Source organism: Elephantulus edwardii, unplaced genomic scaffold (assembly GCF_000299155.1).
Source record: "Elephantulus edwardii isolate Elephantulus edwardi_28Jun2011 unplaced genomic scaffold, EleEdw1.0 scaffold00323, whole genome shotgun sequence".
Lineage (NCBI taxonomy): Eukaryota > Metazoa > Chordata > Mammalia > Macroscelidea > Macroscelididae > Elephantulus > Elephantulus edwardii.
Genome location: NW_006400073.1, coordinates 1,996,304 through 2,011,247, shown reverse-complemented (window position 1 = coordinate 2,011,247; position 14,944 = coordinate 1,996,304). Strand labels below are relative to the sequence as shown.

The 14,944-nt window shown below is 37.5% G+C and overlaps 1 protein-coding gene across 1 annotated transcript in view; it reads left to right on the top strand.

Annotated features, from left to right (window-relative positions):
• Window positions 1-14,944, top strand: part of ARHGAP32 (Rho GTPase activating protein 32) — a 385,046-nt gene that overhangs the window by 346,466 nt on the left and 23,636 nt on the right. The window contains exons 12-17 of the mRNA XM_006901383.1: window positions 207-309; window positions 3,702-3,846; window positions 4,332-4,414; window positions 11,207-11,314; window positions 11,741-11,886; window positions 12,392-12,587. Of these exons, the coding sequence (XP_006901445.1) occupies window positions 207-309; window positions 3,702-3,846; window positions 4,332-4,414; window positions 11,207-11,314; window positions 11,741-11,886; window positions 12,392-12,587 (781 nt within the window). The remainder of the gene's footprint in view (window positions 1-206; window positions 310-3,701; window positions 3,847-4,331; window positions 4,415-11,206; window positions 11,315-11,740; window positions 11,887-12,391; window positions 12,588-14,944) is intronic.

The window sequence follows — 14,944 nt, the reverse complement described above, 5'->3', positions numbered from 1 at the left end:
GTGGGTCAGAGATGCAGGGGTGTGTCCCGATTCAAGTCCACTCCCACTGTTCCACTTTTCTGTTTTTAATTTCCCTCCCCTGTTTAACTTTTATTTGAAATTTATTTTTGCTTATAAAAGTTAAGTTGTTCTTAGTTTTCAGATAGATGACTTGGATTCCAGTGCATCCTCCCAGATTAATCTGTGCCCTCCACTGTTCTCTCTAGTACCCCAGGTTCTTCAGAGCTGCACAGCATTCATCGAGAGGTATGGCATTGTCGACGGAATCTATCGTCTCTCTGGCGTCGCCTCCAACATTCAGAGACTACGGTAAAACCTTACAGGGCATTTTACTTTTCAGTTCCTAATATAATTCATTAAAATGAAAATATTTCAAATTTGAGTTGATTTTGATAACTATAATTACAGTAGCATAGTTTGGATAAGATGGGCATAATATTGTTTTCTGTATGTTGTTTTTCCCCCCATCTTATCTTTAACTGTTGTTCTTGTTGTTGTCAATGATGATTGCTATTGAGCGAAGCGTGATACATAGTGACCCTATGAACAAAAGGCCTGGAGCCTCTCTGTAACTAACATCCTTTCTCCAAGTTCATAGAGTTTCCAGAGGCAGGTGGTTTAGGAAGTGGATGCCACTCCTGCTTCCAAACCTGTCTTAAACTGGGAGTGCTACCAAACACTTGTCTACCATGGGCAACCGTTATGGCATTTGACACCCCAAGAGCACAAGCCTCAGCATCACAGCAAACCTTTATTACCTCAGTACAGCAAATGAACAGAAGAGTGCCATACCACTTAGAAGAATGTTCCTCCGAAATATAGTAACATGAGTCCTGAAGGCCAAACCAACTTTTAAATAAAAGGGCCAAGATTTGTCTGTGGATGAAACCTTTACCACATTCACCACATAGTAGGATCTTGGGAACTTTAAAATTTAAGTGGGCAAGGAGACTTATTGTGGGCCATCTAGTCAGAAATGACTCATCGCTGACCCTCCACCAGGTTTTGAGAGGCTGTAAATCCACAGGAGGGTCCTTGTTTTTAAGTGCCAACAAGACATCCTGGAAGGTCCTTATTTTTAAGTGTCACCAGGACATCCTGGAGGGTCCTTGTTTTTAAAGTGATCCCCTCGTCTCCATTTTGGTGACTGAGTGACATGGCAGGAATCTGTAAGATGGGCATGCATGTTCTGGTTGAGGGTCATGTGGAATGTCTGACTCTTTTATGATTTAAGCCTCTTTTTTAGTGTCAACAAGACATCCTGGATGGCATCTTTAATTGATGTCAGAAAACTTTCATCAATCTTTTCAGAAAATCATACCTTAACTCCTTTTTGGTATTTTTTTTAAGTCTATAACATTTTATTACTTGAGCACAAGTTTATAAAACAGAGTATTTACAATCTTTCATAGACGTTTTGTTTTATAACACCAATTAAAATGGCTTCATTACAAAGTCTAATCAAAACTCTAGTGAGTTCTGATGGCCTAGTGGTAAGAAGTTGTGCTGCCAACCTTAAGGCTTGCAATTTGAATCCAGAGGAGAAAGATGGGCAGTCTCTTCCCTTCTACTTTAAAGCCTTGAAGCCCACTGGAGGGTTAGCTGTGAGGTGGCTCTGATTCAGTGGCACACTACAACAACAAATAAAACTCTAGGGCGTGCTGTGGCATTTTGGGAAGAAGTTGTTGTGCTGCTACCCCAAAGGCAGGTGGTTTGAATCTACCAGCTGCTCTACTGGAGAAAGATGGGAATCTCCTCCCATGAGATTTACTGCCTCTGCACACTCTCTGTTGGGTCAGCTAAGAGTCAGTTCTGAGTGAAAAATAACAACAGCCAAAGCTCTATTGTATATTGCCTTTCCTTTCACTCAGCTTACTTATTTATTAATTTGCTCCTTTCTTCCTCCCTTCTCATCCCTTTTAGCTCTCTAAGATGAATTCTGTGTGTAAAATTCCCTTAGATTTTTGTATTAGTTTTCTTATACTGTAGCTCGTTTTTATGACTGCCTTTATGTCACTCAGCTTAATTTGGTCACGAATTACCTATGTTGTGCAGTACTTCAAAAATCATTGCTCAGTTTTTTAGTGATGCATTACTACTTCTATTTTATCTCTTTCTAATTTTAGCACACCAAGAGATATTGAACTTATGACAACATGAAAGCTAAAATTTTCATATGAATAGAATCGCTCTTTAGCTCATAATTTTGAAATAGTGTCTGAGATGAGAGCTTAATATTAAGGCGTGAGGCATGAAGTAGCTGGCTTTCACACTTTTATGAATGTAGTTATTAGTAAGATCATTGGACAGAGAAAAAATCCACAATGTACCTGAAAGAAAAGAATGTAAATGAAATGTTTTATAGAACTCAGTGAACATACATGAAACACAATGTATATGAATAATAAAAAATATTAATAAAAATAAGTAATAATTAAAAAGGTGCGAGCTTACACAGCATATAAGGTTCTCATTTAATTCAAATATGCCTTTTTTCTGATTACATTGTTCAGCATGCCATTCTTTGTTCATCTGTTCTCATTGTGTCAGAGAACTCAGATTTCCCCTTACCTCCTCATCTTTGCTTTAGAGTCATTTTGGCCATTTCATATCCTCTGTTATTATAAGTTGGAGCCAACTCATAGCTGACCCTGCAGTGAGTTTTCAGAGGCACAAGATTTCTAGTCTCTCATGGAGCAGCTGGTGGATTTGAACCACATACTTTTGCATTGACAGTGTAATTCCTTACCATTAAGCCATCAGATATCTTCTAGTTGGTCTTTTTTACTATAAAGTACTGTGAGTGATATTAACAGGTGACCTAAAAAGGCAATTTCAGTTTAAGGTTTAAAGCTCCTCTCAAGGCAGTCATCTTAAAGAGGCCCCCAGTATCAGTCATTCCATTAAGTCTGGATATTTTAAGAATTTGAAATTGTGTTGCATGTTTTCTCCTATTCTGTGAGCATCCAAGTATAACTTAAAAGGAACATTCTCATTTGAAGAAATTTAACATTTGAAGATAAAGGTTAAGACTTATAGCTCCTGTATTGACTTTTCTCCAACAAAATCACTCCATTTTGTTTCTCTAACTTCTGTTTTGTTTTTTAAGTACTCTTAATTGGTTTTCATATAATAATTCCTTTTCATTATGTTTCATTCATATAAATTGTTTTATACAATTTTTCATTTACATTGTGTTTCATATAGTCATTCATATACAGTCTATGTTACATTATTTTTTAACTGGTTTGTTTACAAAGTTTATATTCATTGTGTTTCACACTATTCATCATTCACATTGTGTTTCATACACTCATTCTCATGCATTATGTTTTATAAAATCAATCACCATTGGACCTTACCTATAATTACACTGTCTTTTTGTCCGGATTCTTCCCATTTACTTTCCCCCCTCCACCCACCAAACTGTTCAACCCTGTGGTTTTACCCCTACCCATCCTCACCCCTCTGCTCACCCCTACCCCCTCCCCCTCCTTGAGTTCATGTACATATTTTACTTTTTTATTTTATCCTTTTATTTTTACAATAATGGTCTTATGCAATATTTGCCCTTATGAGAATGCATTAGTTCGCTCAACTTAATGCTCTCCAGCCTCTCCCAAATTACATTGTATTTTTAAAAACCGTTGCTCCTGAGTGCTGCATAGTATTCCATTGTGTACAACTTCTGTTTTTGTTAGCCACGAGTTTGACTCTGAACATGTTCCCGACCTGACAAAAGAACCGTATGTCCAAGACATTCATTCTGTTGGCTCCCTTTGTAAGCTGTACTTCCGAGAGCTCCCAAACCCACTGCTCACATACCAACTCTATGAGAAATTTTCTGTAAGTAAAAGGTAGTTTTGAATCAATTTGTCATGTGGTTTTATTGTGAACATCATGAAGATTAGTTTGGTAACATGTAAGAAATAGTTCTATGGCCAATAGGGCTTCTTTTCTTTTTTTTTAATTTTGTTTTGGTTTTTGAGGTTTCGATCTATTCTTCTTTATTTTATACTGGTTTACTTACAAAGTTCGTATACATTGTTGTTCATGCTAGTTCATAATCTTTGCTCTTTTCTCATTCTTTACCTTTCTGTCTTTGAAACAATTTTTTTATATTCTTCCTTATTGCTTACCAGCAAATTTTAAAAATACATTCTTTTATAGACTTTACTGTAAATAGTATAGAGAAATACAAAGCTTAAGTCTTTGATATTATGTCATTTTCCTCATTTAAAGCAGAGAGGATTCATTTCAGATTGAATTGTCAACGAAGAGCTGGTTTCTACAAGCCAATACTAATTTATTTTGCACTGTGATTGTTATAGGATGCTGTTTCAGCAGCAACAGATGAAGAAAGGCTGATAAAAATTCATGATGTCATTCAGCAGCTCCCCCCTCCACACTACAGGTAAACATATGTTGTACAATAGCAGACAAAATAGTGAGTCAACTGATACATGAAATTGGTTTCTAATTATTAAACTTATTTGAAGTTATTTTTATCAGAGAATATATTTTATTAGTAAAATATGCATTTATCTTTCTCTTTATTTATTTGTCTTAGTATTACAGAGACCTAGCACAGTGCTTGACGTCCAATTCATTTTTTTAATAGTGTTTTAATGAGTTAATAAACCAATGAGTGGTTGACGTAGCCTGTTTCCTTTTTTTTTTTTTTTAGCTTTTGCTCTTATTTATTGGTTTTGTTACAACTGTTCCTAAGGGAGCTCTGGTGGCCTAGTGGTAAGAAGCTGTGCTGCAATCCCAAAGGCACATGTTTCAAATCCACTAGCTGCTCCGCAGGAGGCCACAGCAACAATGATAGCTGTTGCTAAGTGTTGATAAATAAATGACTCTGGTTGTTTCAATGTGCCTTTCTTGTAAAATAACATTTCTGAAGTGTTTTAATCTTTCCCCCTCACTCTTCCCTCTTCTGAATAACAGGTATTAAATTGTTTTCTGAACACATTTTTCAATTTACCCACCTCTAAATAACCTCCTGACAAGTCTCACTTCTGCCTGTGTATTTATTTAACCAGGTTCAGGAGGGATAAAGAGTTAAGAATTTTTATTGTAGAGTAGTAAAAATAGGTAGTGTTGATTGACGTCAGAGCCACACTGACCTTGATTTAAATCAAAGCACTGCCACTTCTCCATAGAATGGAATTGACGATTTATTTTAAAAACAATTATTTTAAAAACTGAATAAGATAGCCTAGGACAGCATCTTGAACAGTACCCAGGATTGTTGCTATCATACTTTGCCTTTCAAATTAGCATTACACCTGTCTGAATCTTTAAGTCACATAAGTGGACCATAATTTAACTTTGACTAAAACTGCTACAAGTAAGTCTTATAGCCTTCCTTCATTGTATTTAATAGTGTTTTTTTTTAATTATGGCTTGAGTGAACATTTACAAAACAAATTGATTCTTCATTCACCCATTCTTTGTTTTATAACATTAATTACAATACACACAATATAACCACTTTACCTACTTCCTCCCTGTAATTCTGATTTCCTCTAATCCTTCTGTCTTCAGGGCTTTGTCCTTAGGTAAGTGCTGCTCTTCTGCTCTTTTGACCTTGTAGTTGGTTATCATTGGTCATCCTATAACATATGTATTGTTTGGCTATGTTGAGTCCAGAAAGGTGAATTTTATTGCAGATTGAATGGTGACTAGGATGATAGTCTTGGGATTTCTTTCCAGTAGTTGCTATCAGACCAATAAGCCTGGCCTTTGCTTATGTTTTTAGCTTTGTTCCATGTTTTTCCACACTCTACAGTACTGGTATCTGGAAACCATCCAATTCTATTGTTCTCGGAGTACTAGACGTTCAGTGGTCCATTTTCACTACATCTTTGATTTTTGCTGTCCTTCTTTGTTCCAGACAAATAGAGAGCAATAGCTTCCTTGATGTTTAGCTATAACCTTTTGAGACCCCAGGCTCAACAAAATATGGACTGGGGACTGTGTTCTTCCAGTTGACCTTTATGTCCCCTATGACTACAATTCAAGGCCCCAGAAACAACTCATTCCCTCAGGGTGTTTGAATATGGTTCAGAAGCTTACACAGTATTGTTTCCTACTGTCTCTGCTATATATGTGGATGTGTATATTGTAGTTGTAATGTGCCCTCAAGTTGACTGTGACTCATAGCAACCCTATTCACCATATCTCTTAACCCATCAACAAATGAATCGATAGAGAACCTGTGGTATATTCACACAATTGAATATGATGCAGCACTGAAAAACAAGAAAAACGTATTACAAAATTATACAAAAATTGGTGACCCTGAGTGAAATATCTCAGTCACAAAAGGACAAATGCTGCATAATACTGCTGTTATAAAACAGGGCTGACATCGGGAATTGGGGGAAAGCAAAGAAAAGGGGATAAATAATGTACACTGCATTGAAACTGATGAGGGACGAAGTTGCTTAAAAGGAATATATGATTAGGTATTATTTGCATGACAACAATCCAGAAGAAGAGCTGCATAGTAAAGTGGACTAGGATGGGGATGAGGAATTGTACAACAATGAAAGTTTGGGGTTGGTTTTTTTTTTCCCCCAAAGAGAAAAGCAAACTGAGCGTGGAATGGGCAGGGAGGAAAATGTGCAAAAATGAATTAATTGAAATGCAAGTTCTTTATAAACTTTCATTAAAATCTCAATTTTAATAAAACAAACAACTAATGAATTAAAAAAAAAGAAAAAAAACCTGTCTCTGAATGCTGCCAGTCTCTTGAGCCAATCTCACTGTCTCTGACACACTTCATTACCCCAGTTACTGTTACCATGTCAGTTCATTTCATCCAGAGTCTTTAATTCCTGAGCTGTCCTTCTACCCTTCTAAGCATGATAACCTTTTCCAAAGTCTGATCCCTCCTGGGAACATGCCTAAAGTATTCCCAAAAACATGTTCAAAATCCTTGCCTTCGAGGAACAACTTGGTTTCACCTTCTCCAAAATAGATCAGTAACTTCTTGGTGGTCCACAGTATGTTCTTCTCCTGCACCACATCAAAGGCATCAATTCTCCTTCTGTCATATTTGGTCTTTGTCCAGCTCTCTGATGCATAGCAGATAATTGCAAAGACTATACCATGTATCAGCACACCTTAGTCTCTAGACATTGTTGCTTTTCAGCACTCCAGAGAGGTCTCTAATGGCAGATTTTCCTAATGCAATCCATCTTTTGATTTCTTGACTGGTGGTGCCAGTGTTCATTGTGGATCTGAGCAAGTTGCAACTGTTAACAGTTCTCCATCCATTATGGTGCTGCCATTCGACCCAGTGGTGAGAATCTTTGTTTTTTTTATGTTGAGCTTCAATCCATATTGAATACTATGGTACTTGTCCTTCTGCAGCAGATACTTCAGGCCCTCCTTAGTTTCAGCAAGCAAGGTTGTGTCATCTGCATAATGCAGATTTTTAATGAATCTTGCTCCAAACATTAAAGCCACATTCCTCCTCATAAACTCCAGCTTCCTGCATAATCTGTTACATGTACAGATTGAAAAGGTATAGAAACAGAACGAATCGCTGATGCACTCCCTTTCTGATTTTGAACCATAAAGTGTTTCTTTGTTCTGTCTGATGACTGCTTCCTGGTCTACATACAGTTTTTGCATGAGCACAATCATATGCTCTAAGATTCCCATTTTTCTCAGAGTTAGCCACAATTTGTGATCTTTGCAATCAAATGCCTTTCCTTAGTCAATGAAAAACAGATAGACATTCCTCTGGTACTCTCTGCTTTCAGCCAAGATCAATCATACATTGGTGATGATGTCCCTAGTGCCACAGCCTCTTCCAAACCCAGCTTGTATTTCTGGTAATTCTCTGTCAATGTACTGTTTCAGCTGATTTTGGATTATTTTCAGCAGTAGATGTATTCATAGAATATGCTAACATGAATGTGGAAAGAGCATCTGAGCTCTCAGAGCTATTTATGGTAATGGGTGGAGTCCTCTTCACCTCTCCATATTCACCTTTCCTATGTGCCTATGTTGTCTTTAATAGTTTTAATGTCTATGATAACTGCCCTGTTAGTTATCCTCAATATGTATGGAATTACTTAAATAATGAAAACTTAGAGTCCACAAAATAAACTCGCATATAAGACTTAAGTGGCTCTATTCCAAAAGCACATTACTTGCTGAACTCTCACTTGAATGCCTATTAGAATTTTTCTCTTTTTTTCTGACTGGTTAGACATTGTGTTGTCTTATTTCATAGAGAAGAGTTTGAATTCTATTCTGTTAGTATGTCTGCTTAGTATATTGAATAGCATAGCTTCACAATCTAATCTGATCTAGAAAATAGCTTCTGTGGAGGATTCGCTGCACTGGTATCTCTCAGAAACTGAAGGTTTAAGCTATGATCCATTCTAATTTTACAGCAATGAATGAGAAAGATTCAAAGTTAGAATCATTCTGGTATGGTTGTTCTGTTGTTGTCAGTCATTCTGTTGTAGTGTGATACCATTGAGTCAGAATTATATCATAGCTGACCCTCCAGCAGGTTTTCAGAGAAAGTAAATTGCACAAGAGGAGAATTCCCATCTTCCTCCTGTGGAGCAGCTAATAGACCCAACCATGTGCCTTTGGGTTGGTAGTACAGTTCCTTCCCACTGGGCACAAGAGTTCCATCATTATACTAGTGAGGGGAAAAGAAGAAGGGATTTGGAAAAAAAAACACCAAAAACCAAACCTTTGAAATAACTAATGAAGTAAGAAATTCAAGCTGTACAGAAGGCGCTGGCAAATAATAATGACCTAAGGATTGATAGCATACCAATTGACATGTTTCAGCAAACAGACATGGCCCGGGGTACACTCAGTAGTGTGTGCCAAGAAATTTGGAGGACAGTTATTTGGCCAGCTGACTGGAAGAGATCCTTTTTTATTCTCATCCTAAAAAAAAAAAAATAGGTGACACAACAGAATATGGAAATTATGAAACAATACCATTAATATTTACGAAGAACAAATAGATGTGTCTTAGAAAAAGTATAGCCAGAGTGTTCCTGGTAGCAAGGATGGCAAAGCCTCATCTCACATACTTTGGGCATGTTGCTAGTAGGGACTCTTCTTTGGAAAGGAATATCACACTTTAAAAAACAGAGGGTCAGTGAAAGAGAAGAAGATCCTCAATTAGATGAATTGACATGGTGACTCAGCACTGGGCTCAAGTTTGTCAGAGATGAGAATGGCACAAGGCAGGACAGGATTCAGATCTCTCAACTCATGCGCGCTTGACTCAGTAGCACTTGACAACAGCAACAGAATCTTACTGAAGATTATTTAAAAATGAATGAAACAGTATATTAACAGAAAACTGCTAGAAATTCAAGTTTAATTCAAAAGAAGCCTTAGAAGGAGGAATTTCATTTCTGGTATCAGATGGATCTTGGTTGAAAGCAAAGAATACCAGAAAGATGTTCACTTATATTTTATTGACTATGCAAAAGCATTTAACTATAATCATAGCAAATTATGGCTAACATTGAAAAGAAGAGGATCCCAGTGCATCTAATGGTGGTTGTGTGAAACCTAGACCTAGGTCAAGAGCAGTTATGAGAGCAGAACAGGGCAACACTGCATGATTTTAAGTCAGGTCTGGAAAGATACATCACATCAGGGTTGTATCCTTGCTCCTACCTATCCAATCCTAGGGAGTTCCGGTGGCCTGGTGGGTAAGTTGTTCTGCCAACCCAAAGACAAATGGTTCCAGCACACAAGCTGCTCCATGGGAGAAAATGGGCAGTTTCCTTCTGTGTGATTTACAGCCTCTGAAAACTATACTGGAGGGTCAGCGGACAATCTTCGCACTGGGTGACACATACCAACAACAGCAACAGTCATCTATATGCTAAGCAAATTATTCAAGAAGCTGAACTATATAGAAATAAAAATGTGGCACCAGGATTGCTTGAAGGCTCATGAACAAACAGTCTGCTTATGCAGATGATACCACCTTACTTGCAGAAAGTAAAAAGGATTTGAAGCACTTTCAGAAGAAGGTTAAAACTAGAACTTTCAATATGGATACATCTCAACATCAAGAAAACAAAAATTCTCACCACTGGACCAATAGGCAAAATAATGATAGATGGAGAAAAGATTGACCTTGTCAGTAATTTTATTTTACTTGGATCAACAGTTAACACTCATAGTTAATAGCAGTTAATAAATCAAAAGACATCTTACATTGGGAACATCTGCTGTAAGAACTTCTCCAAAGAGCTAAAAAGGATTGATACTAGTTTAAAGATAAAAGTGAGCCTGATTCAAACCATTATATTTCAGCTGTTTCTTATGTATCTGAAAGTTCAACAGTGAAAAAGCATGATAGAAAAAGGGTTGGTGTGTTTGAGTGGTGGTGTTGGAGAAGAGTCCTGAATATCACATAGACAGCCCAGAGAACAACCAAATCTATCTTGGAGGAAACGGACGCAGTATACTTTTTAGATGCAGGGATGGGGAAATTTCATCTCACATACTTTGGGCATGTTGTTAGGAGGTATTAGACCTGTGGCGAAAGATGAGGATCAGTGAAAGAAAGGAAGACCCTCAACAAGATGGATTGACATAGTATCTGTAATGATGGGCTTGACCACATCAGAAATCATGATGATGGCACAGGATAGAGCAAGGTTCATATCTGTCGTTCACAGGCTAGGATCATGATAAATCTTAGTAGTGATTGACTATGCACCTCACAGGTTAACAGCACCTAATAACAATAAGAAAAGTAGATATGTGAAAAAGAAAGGCAAGCTGGAGTAAGGTCAGACATTATAGGTGTGATTAATGTTATAAAGCAAAGTATATAAATGATTTATTGAAAAACCAATATATTTTGTATACTTTCACTCAAATCACATTTTTTTAAAAAAAGAAGGAAAAATCCAACAAAAAATGAAGATTTCTTTATAGAGTTAATCCTAAAACTCATCTAACTGCATCTGCCTTAGCTTCCGTCTTCTATTTACAGCATCCTTCTTCCATTCTGTAGTAACAGTAAATTCATAATGCTCAAGTACAATGCAAAAACCCCAGCAGATTATATAAAATCTTTATATTTTCCCCATTATGTTTTGGAAACTACACATTTGTTAATGGACATTTTTGTGCTTTATATGGATTTTTTCTTCCCCCTGCTAATGTCTTGTATTTATTTTTCCAGGACACTGGAGTTCCTGATGAGACACTTATCCCTTCTAGCTGACTATTGTTCCATCACAAATATGCACGCAAAAAATCTAGCAATTGTTTGGGCTCCAAACCTGCTAAGGTAATTCACTATTTGTTGACCTTAAGCTCTTGTGGCTGAAGAAGTCGGTAGGGAGTTGCACAGCTAGTTGCACAGAGAGGCATTGTCTCTCTGACTTTTCAAATAACAGCAACTCCACAGGAGAAAGATGGGCAAACTCATCCCCTGTGATTTACAGCCTCAGAAACCCAATGAAGAGTCCACTTTGAGTCACTTCTAATTCTGTGGCAGTGAGAGAAGAGAGAAAACCTTAATGAGAACCAGCTCTCTTAAATAAAACTCTTAATTTATCAGTGTTCCTTAGAGGAAAAGGAGAACAAATCTATACTTTAATGAGCATCTTCCTGAAAGGCAGCTGGAACTGGCCAGGGGAACTATGAAAGTGTGATTTCGTTCTCTGGGTCATCTCAGAGATTCTGATGGAAGCACTGTGCATCTACTTGACAGATCAAAGCAGATCGAATCTGCCTGCTTCAGTGGGACGGCAGCATTTATGGAGGTGAGGATTCAGTCTGTGGTTGTGGAATTCATCCTGAACCATGTGGATGTCCTCTTCAGTGGGAAGATCAGTGCGGCCATCCAGGAGGGGCCAGGTATGGTGAGCAGGGATGCTGTGTGGAAAATTACCAATTTTCTATTTGATCTTAAAGAATAGCTAAATGTGTAATTGGCAACTAATTTATATGTTCCAAAATGTACAATTTAACAGTTAGAACTTTGAGTGTATTTAGTGAGTACTACCTGTTAGACTTATTACAATCTAAGTTCATGACATAGTTAAAACAATAGTATGGCACCTATGATTTATTTGTTTATAAAGGTTATATTATGGAACACAAGGAAAAGATCTCCCAAAACTGGAAATACCTGCCTTTTCTGGTATGCTTAGAGATAGGAAGATAGTTAAACTCCTGAAAGGATTTGAAATATATCTATGCCCAAGTTAACAACTTGTTATGTTGCCTTCTATTTTTTACTTAAAGTATTATTATACTTACCATTAAAAGTAATAAAAATAATTTAAAACAACACAAGTAGTGTTTTCCCCTCGTGTCTACTCTGTTTGACCCTGCCCATTGTGTTGCCTTTCCATCAAAGCTTCCCTATCAAGACCCAAGTCCTTACTGGTTTCTTCGCCCCCCACCAAGCTGCTGACGCTGGAGGAAGCCCAAGCCAGAACGCAGGCTCAAGTCGGCTCTCCAATTGTGACTGAAAACAAGTATATTGAAGTAGGAGAAGGACCTGCTGCACTTCAGGGAAAGTTTCATACTATAATTGAATTTCCACTTGAAAGGTAAAATCCATTACATCTTGGTTAGAATATGATTTTCATGGCCATGTATTATTAATTTTTATTTCACTTTTAAGTTTGTCTTTTAGTATTACTATACTCTTGTGATTGCTCTGGTGGCATGGTGCTAACCCAGTGATGGTGCCTTTGGTGGTTTGAATCCACCAGAGGCTCCAGGTGAGAAGTTGGATCTCCCCATATGTGTGTTACAGTCTCAGAAACCCACGGAGGGTCAGCTCTGAGTTGGTTCTAACTCGTCAGCAGTGAGTTTCCATGTCTCGTTTGAGTGAGGAGCCCTGATGTCGGTGTGGGTACATAAGGCCTGGCTTCAGAGCCATCAGCTGCTCCTCAGAAAAAAGATCCAGTGTCTGCTACAGTGATGATTTTTGCCCTTAGATACCCTGTAGGCAGCTGTATTCTGTCACCTGAGTTGAAATTGGTTTGAGGGCAACAGGTTTGTCTTTTTGTAGTAATTCTGAGCAATCCAAATAAAACCTGTTTATTTGGATATGGATAATACTTAACAATTTTTAGGCAAAGTTACACATTAGTCTTGTAAAGAATTATATTGCACAGGTTTTAAAAAGAAGAAATAAGTCATGTGACAAAAATTGATAGGAAAAATTTTATACGTCTTGTATTTTAATGGTCTGATGGTTAGAAGAGAGCTCTGGTGGCCTATTGGCACGAAACTGCAATCATGAAGGCACATGGTTTGAGGCCACCAGCGGCTCCATGGGAGAAGGATGGGCAAACTCCTCCCTTGGGATTAACTGCCTCTGAAAACCCACTGGAGGGTCAGCTATGGGTCAGTTCCAACTCCATAATACAGAACAACAAGAAGGGTTTTATATAGATACATATTTTTTTGTTTATTTTAATGAAAGTTTACAGAGACTTTGGATTTCCATTCATTCATTGTTGCATATTTTCCTCCCTGCCCACCCTTCCTCCCCAGTTCTCTTTTCTCTTTGAAAAGTGTAAAAAAAAATTTCCTTGTTATACAATTCACCCCCAACCCCATCCTCTCCACTATGCAGCTTTCATTCTGGACTCTTGTCATGACAATAATACCTAATCACATATTCCTCCTAAACAGTTCTTTCCCACATCTGTTTCAATGCAGTATACATTATTTATCCCCTTTTAGTTTCCCTTTAACCCTTATATCAGTCCCACTTTACAGTAGTGGCACCATGCAGTATTTGTCCTTTTGTGACTAAATTATTTCACTCAGCATAATGTCCTCCAGAGTCACCCATTTTGTATATTTCATGAGTTCCTTGTTTTTAAATGCAGCATAGTATTCCACTGTGTGAATATACAACTTCTCTGTCCATTCATTTGTTAATGGGCACTTGGATGTTTCCAACTCTTTGCTGTTGTGAACAAAGCTGCAATAAATGTGTGTGCATATATCTGCTTGGATAGCAGTTATGGTCTCTTTAGGGTATATTCCCAATAGTGGAATTGCTGGGTCAAATGGTATTTCTATTTCCAACTTTTTGAGAAAGCACGATGCTGCCTTCCATAGTGGTTGCACCATTTTACACTCCCACCAACAGTGAATAAGGGTTCCAGTTTCTCTGTAACCTCACCAGTATTTGTTGTTTGCTGTTCTGTTAAATTTGCTATTATTACTGGGGTGAGATGATATCTCATATTTGTTTTAATTTTCATCTCTCTTAGAGCTAGGTATTTTTAACATTTCTTCTCTGCCGTGGTGGTCAAGACAGTGTGGCACTGGTACGATGATAGACACATAGATCAATGGAATAGAATTGAGAACCCAGAAATCAGCCCATCTCCTTATGGTTGGCTGATTTTTGACAAGGAGAGGAAATCAGTTAAATGGAGAAATGACAGCCTTTTAAACAAATGGTACTGGCAAAATTGTAAAACTTTCTAGAATACCCAAGATCCATATTCCACTCCATAAGCAAAAAACAACTCATAGTGGATCCAAGGACCTAGGACTAAAACTAAGGACTATAAACTTCATCAGAGAAAAGCTTGGAAGAACTCTAGAAGTCCTAATCTACAACATACACAGTCTTCCAAGCACCTTGAAAAGCCTACAACCAGGAGAGGATAAAATAGATGAATGAGACCTTCTAAGAAACAAATCCCTATGCACATCCAAAAACTTTTCCAGTAGGGTTAAAAATGAAGCCACAGACTGGGGGAAAAAATATTTGTTAATGACATGTCTTATAAGGGACTTATATCTAGAATTTATAAAATACTCAAGCACCACAACGAGATAAATGGAAACAACACAGTTGAAAAATGGGCACAGAGTACGAACAGACACTTCACCAAAGAAGATACTCTTTTTTTTTTCTATAATTATATTTTAT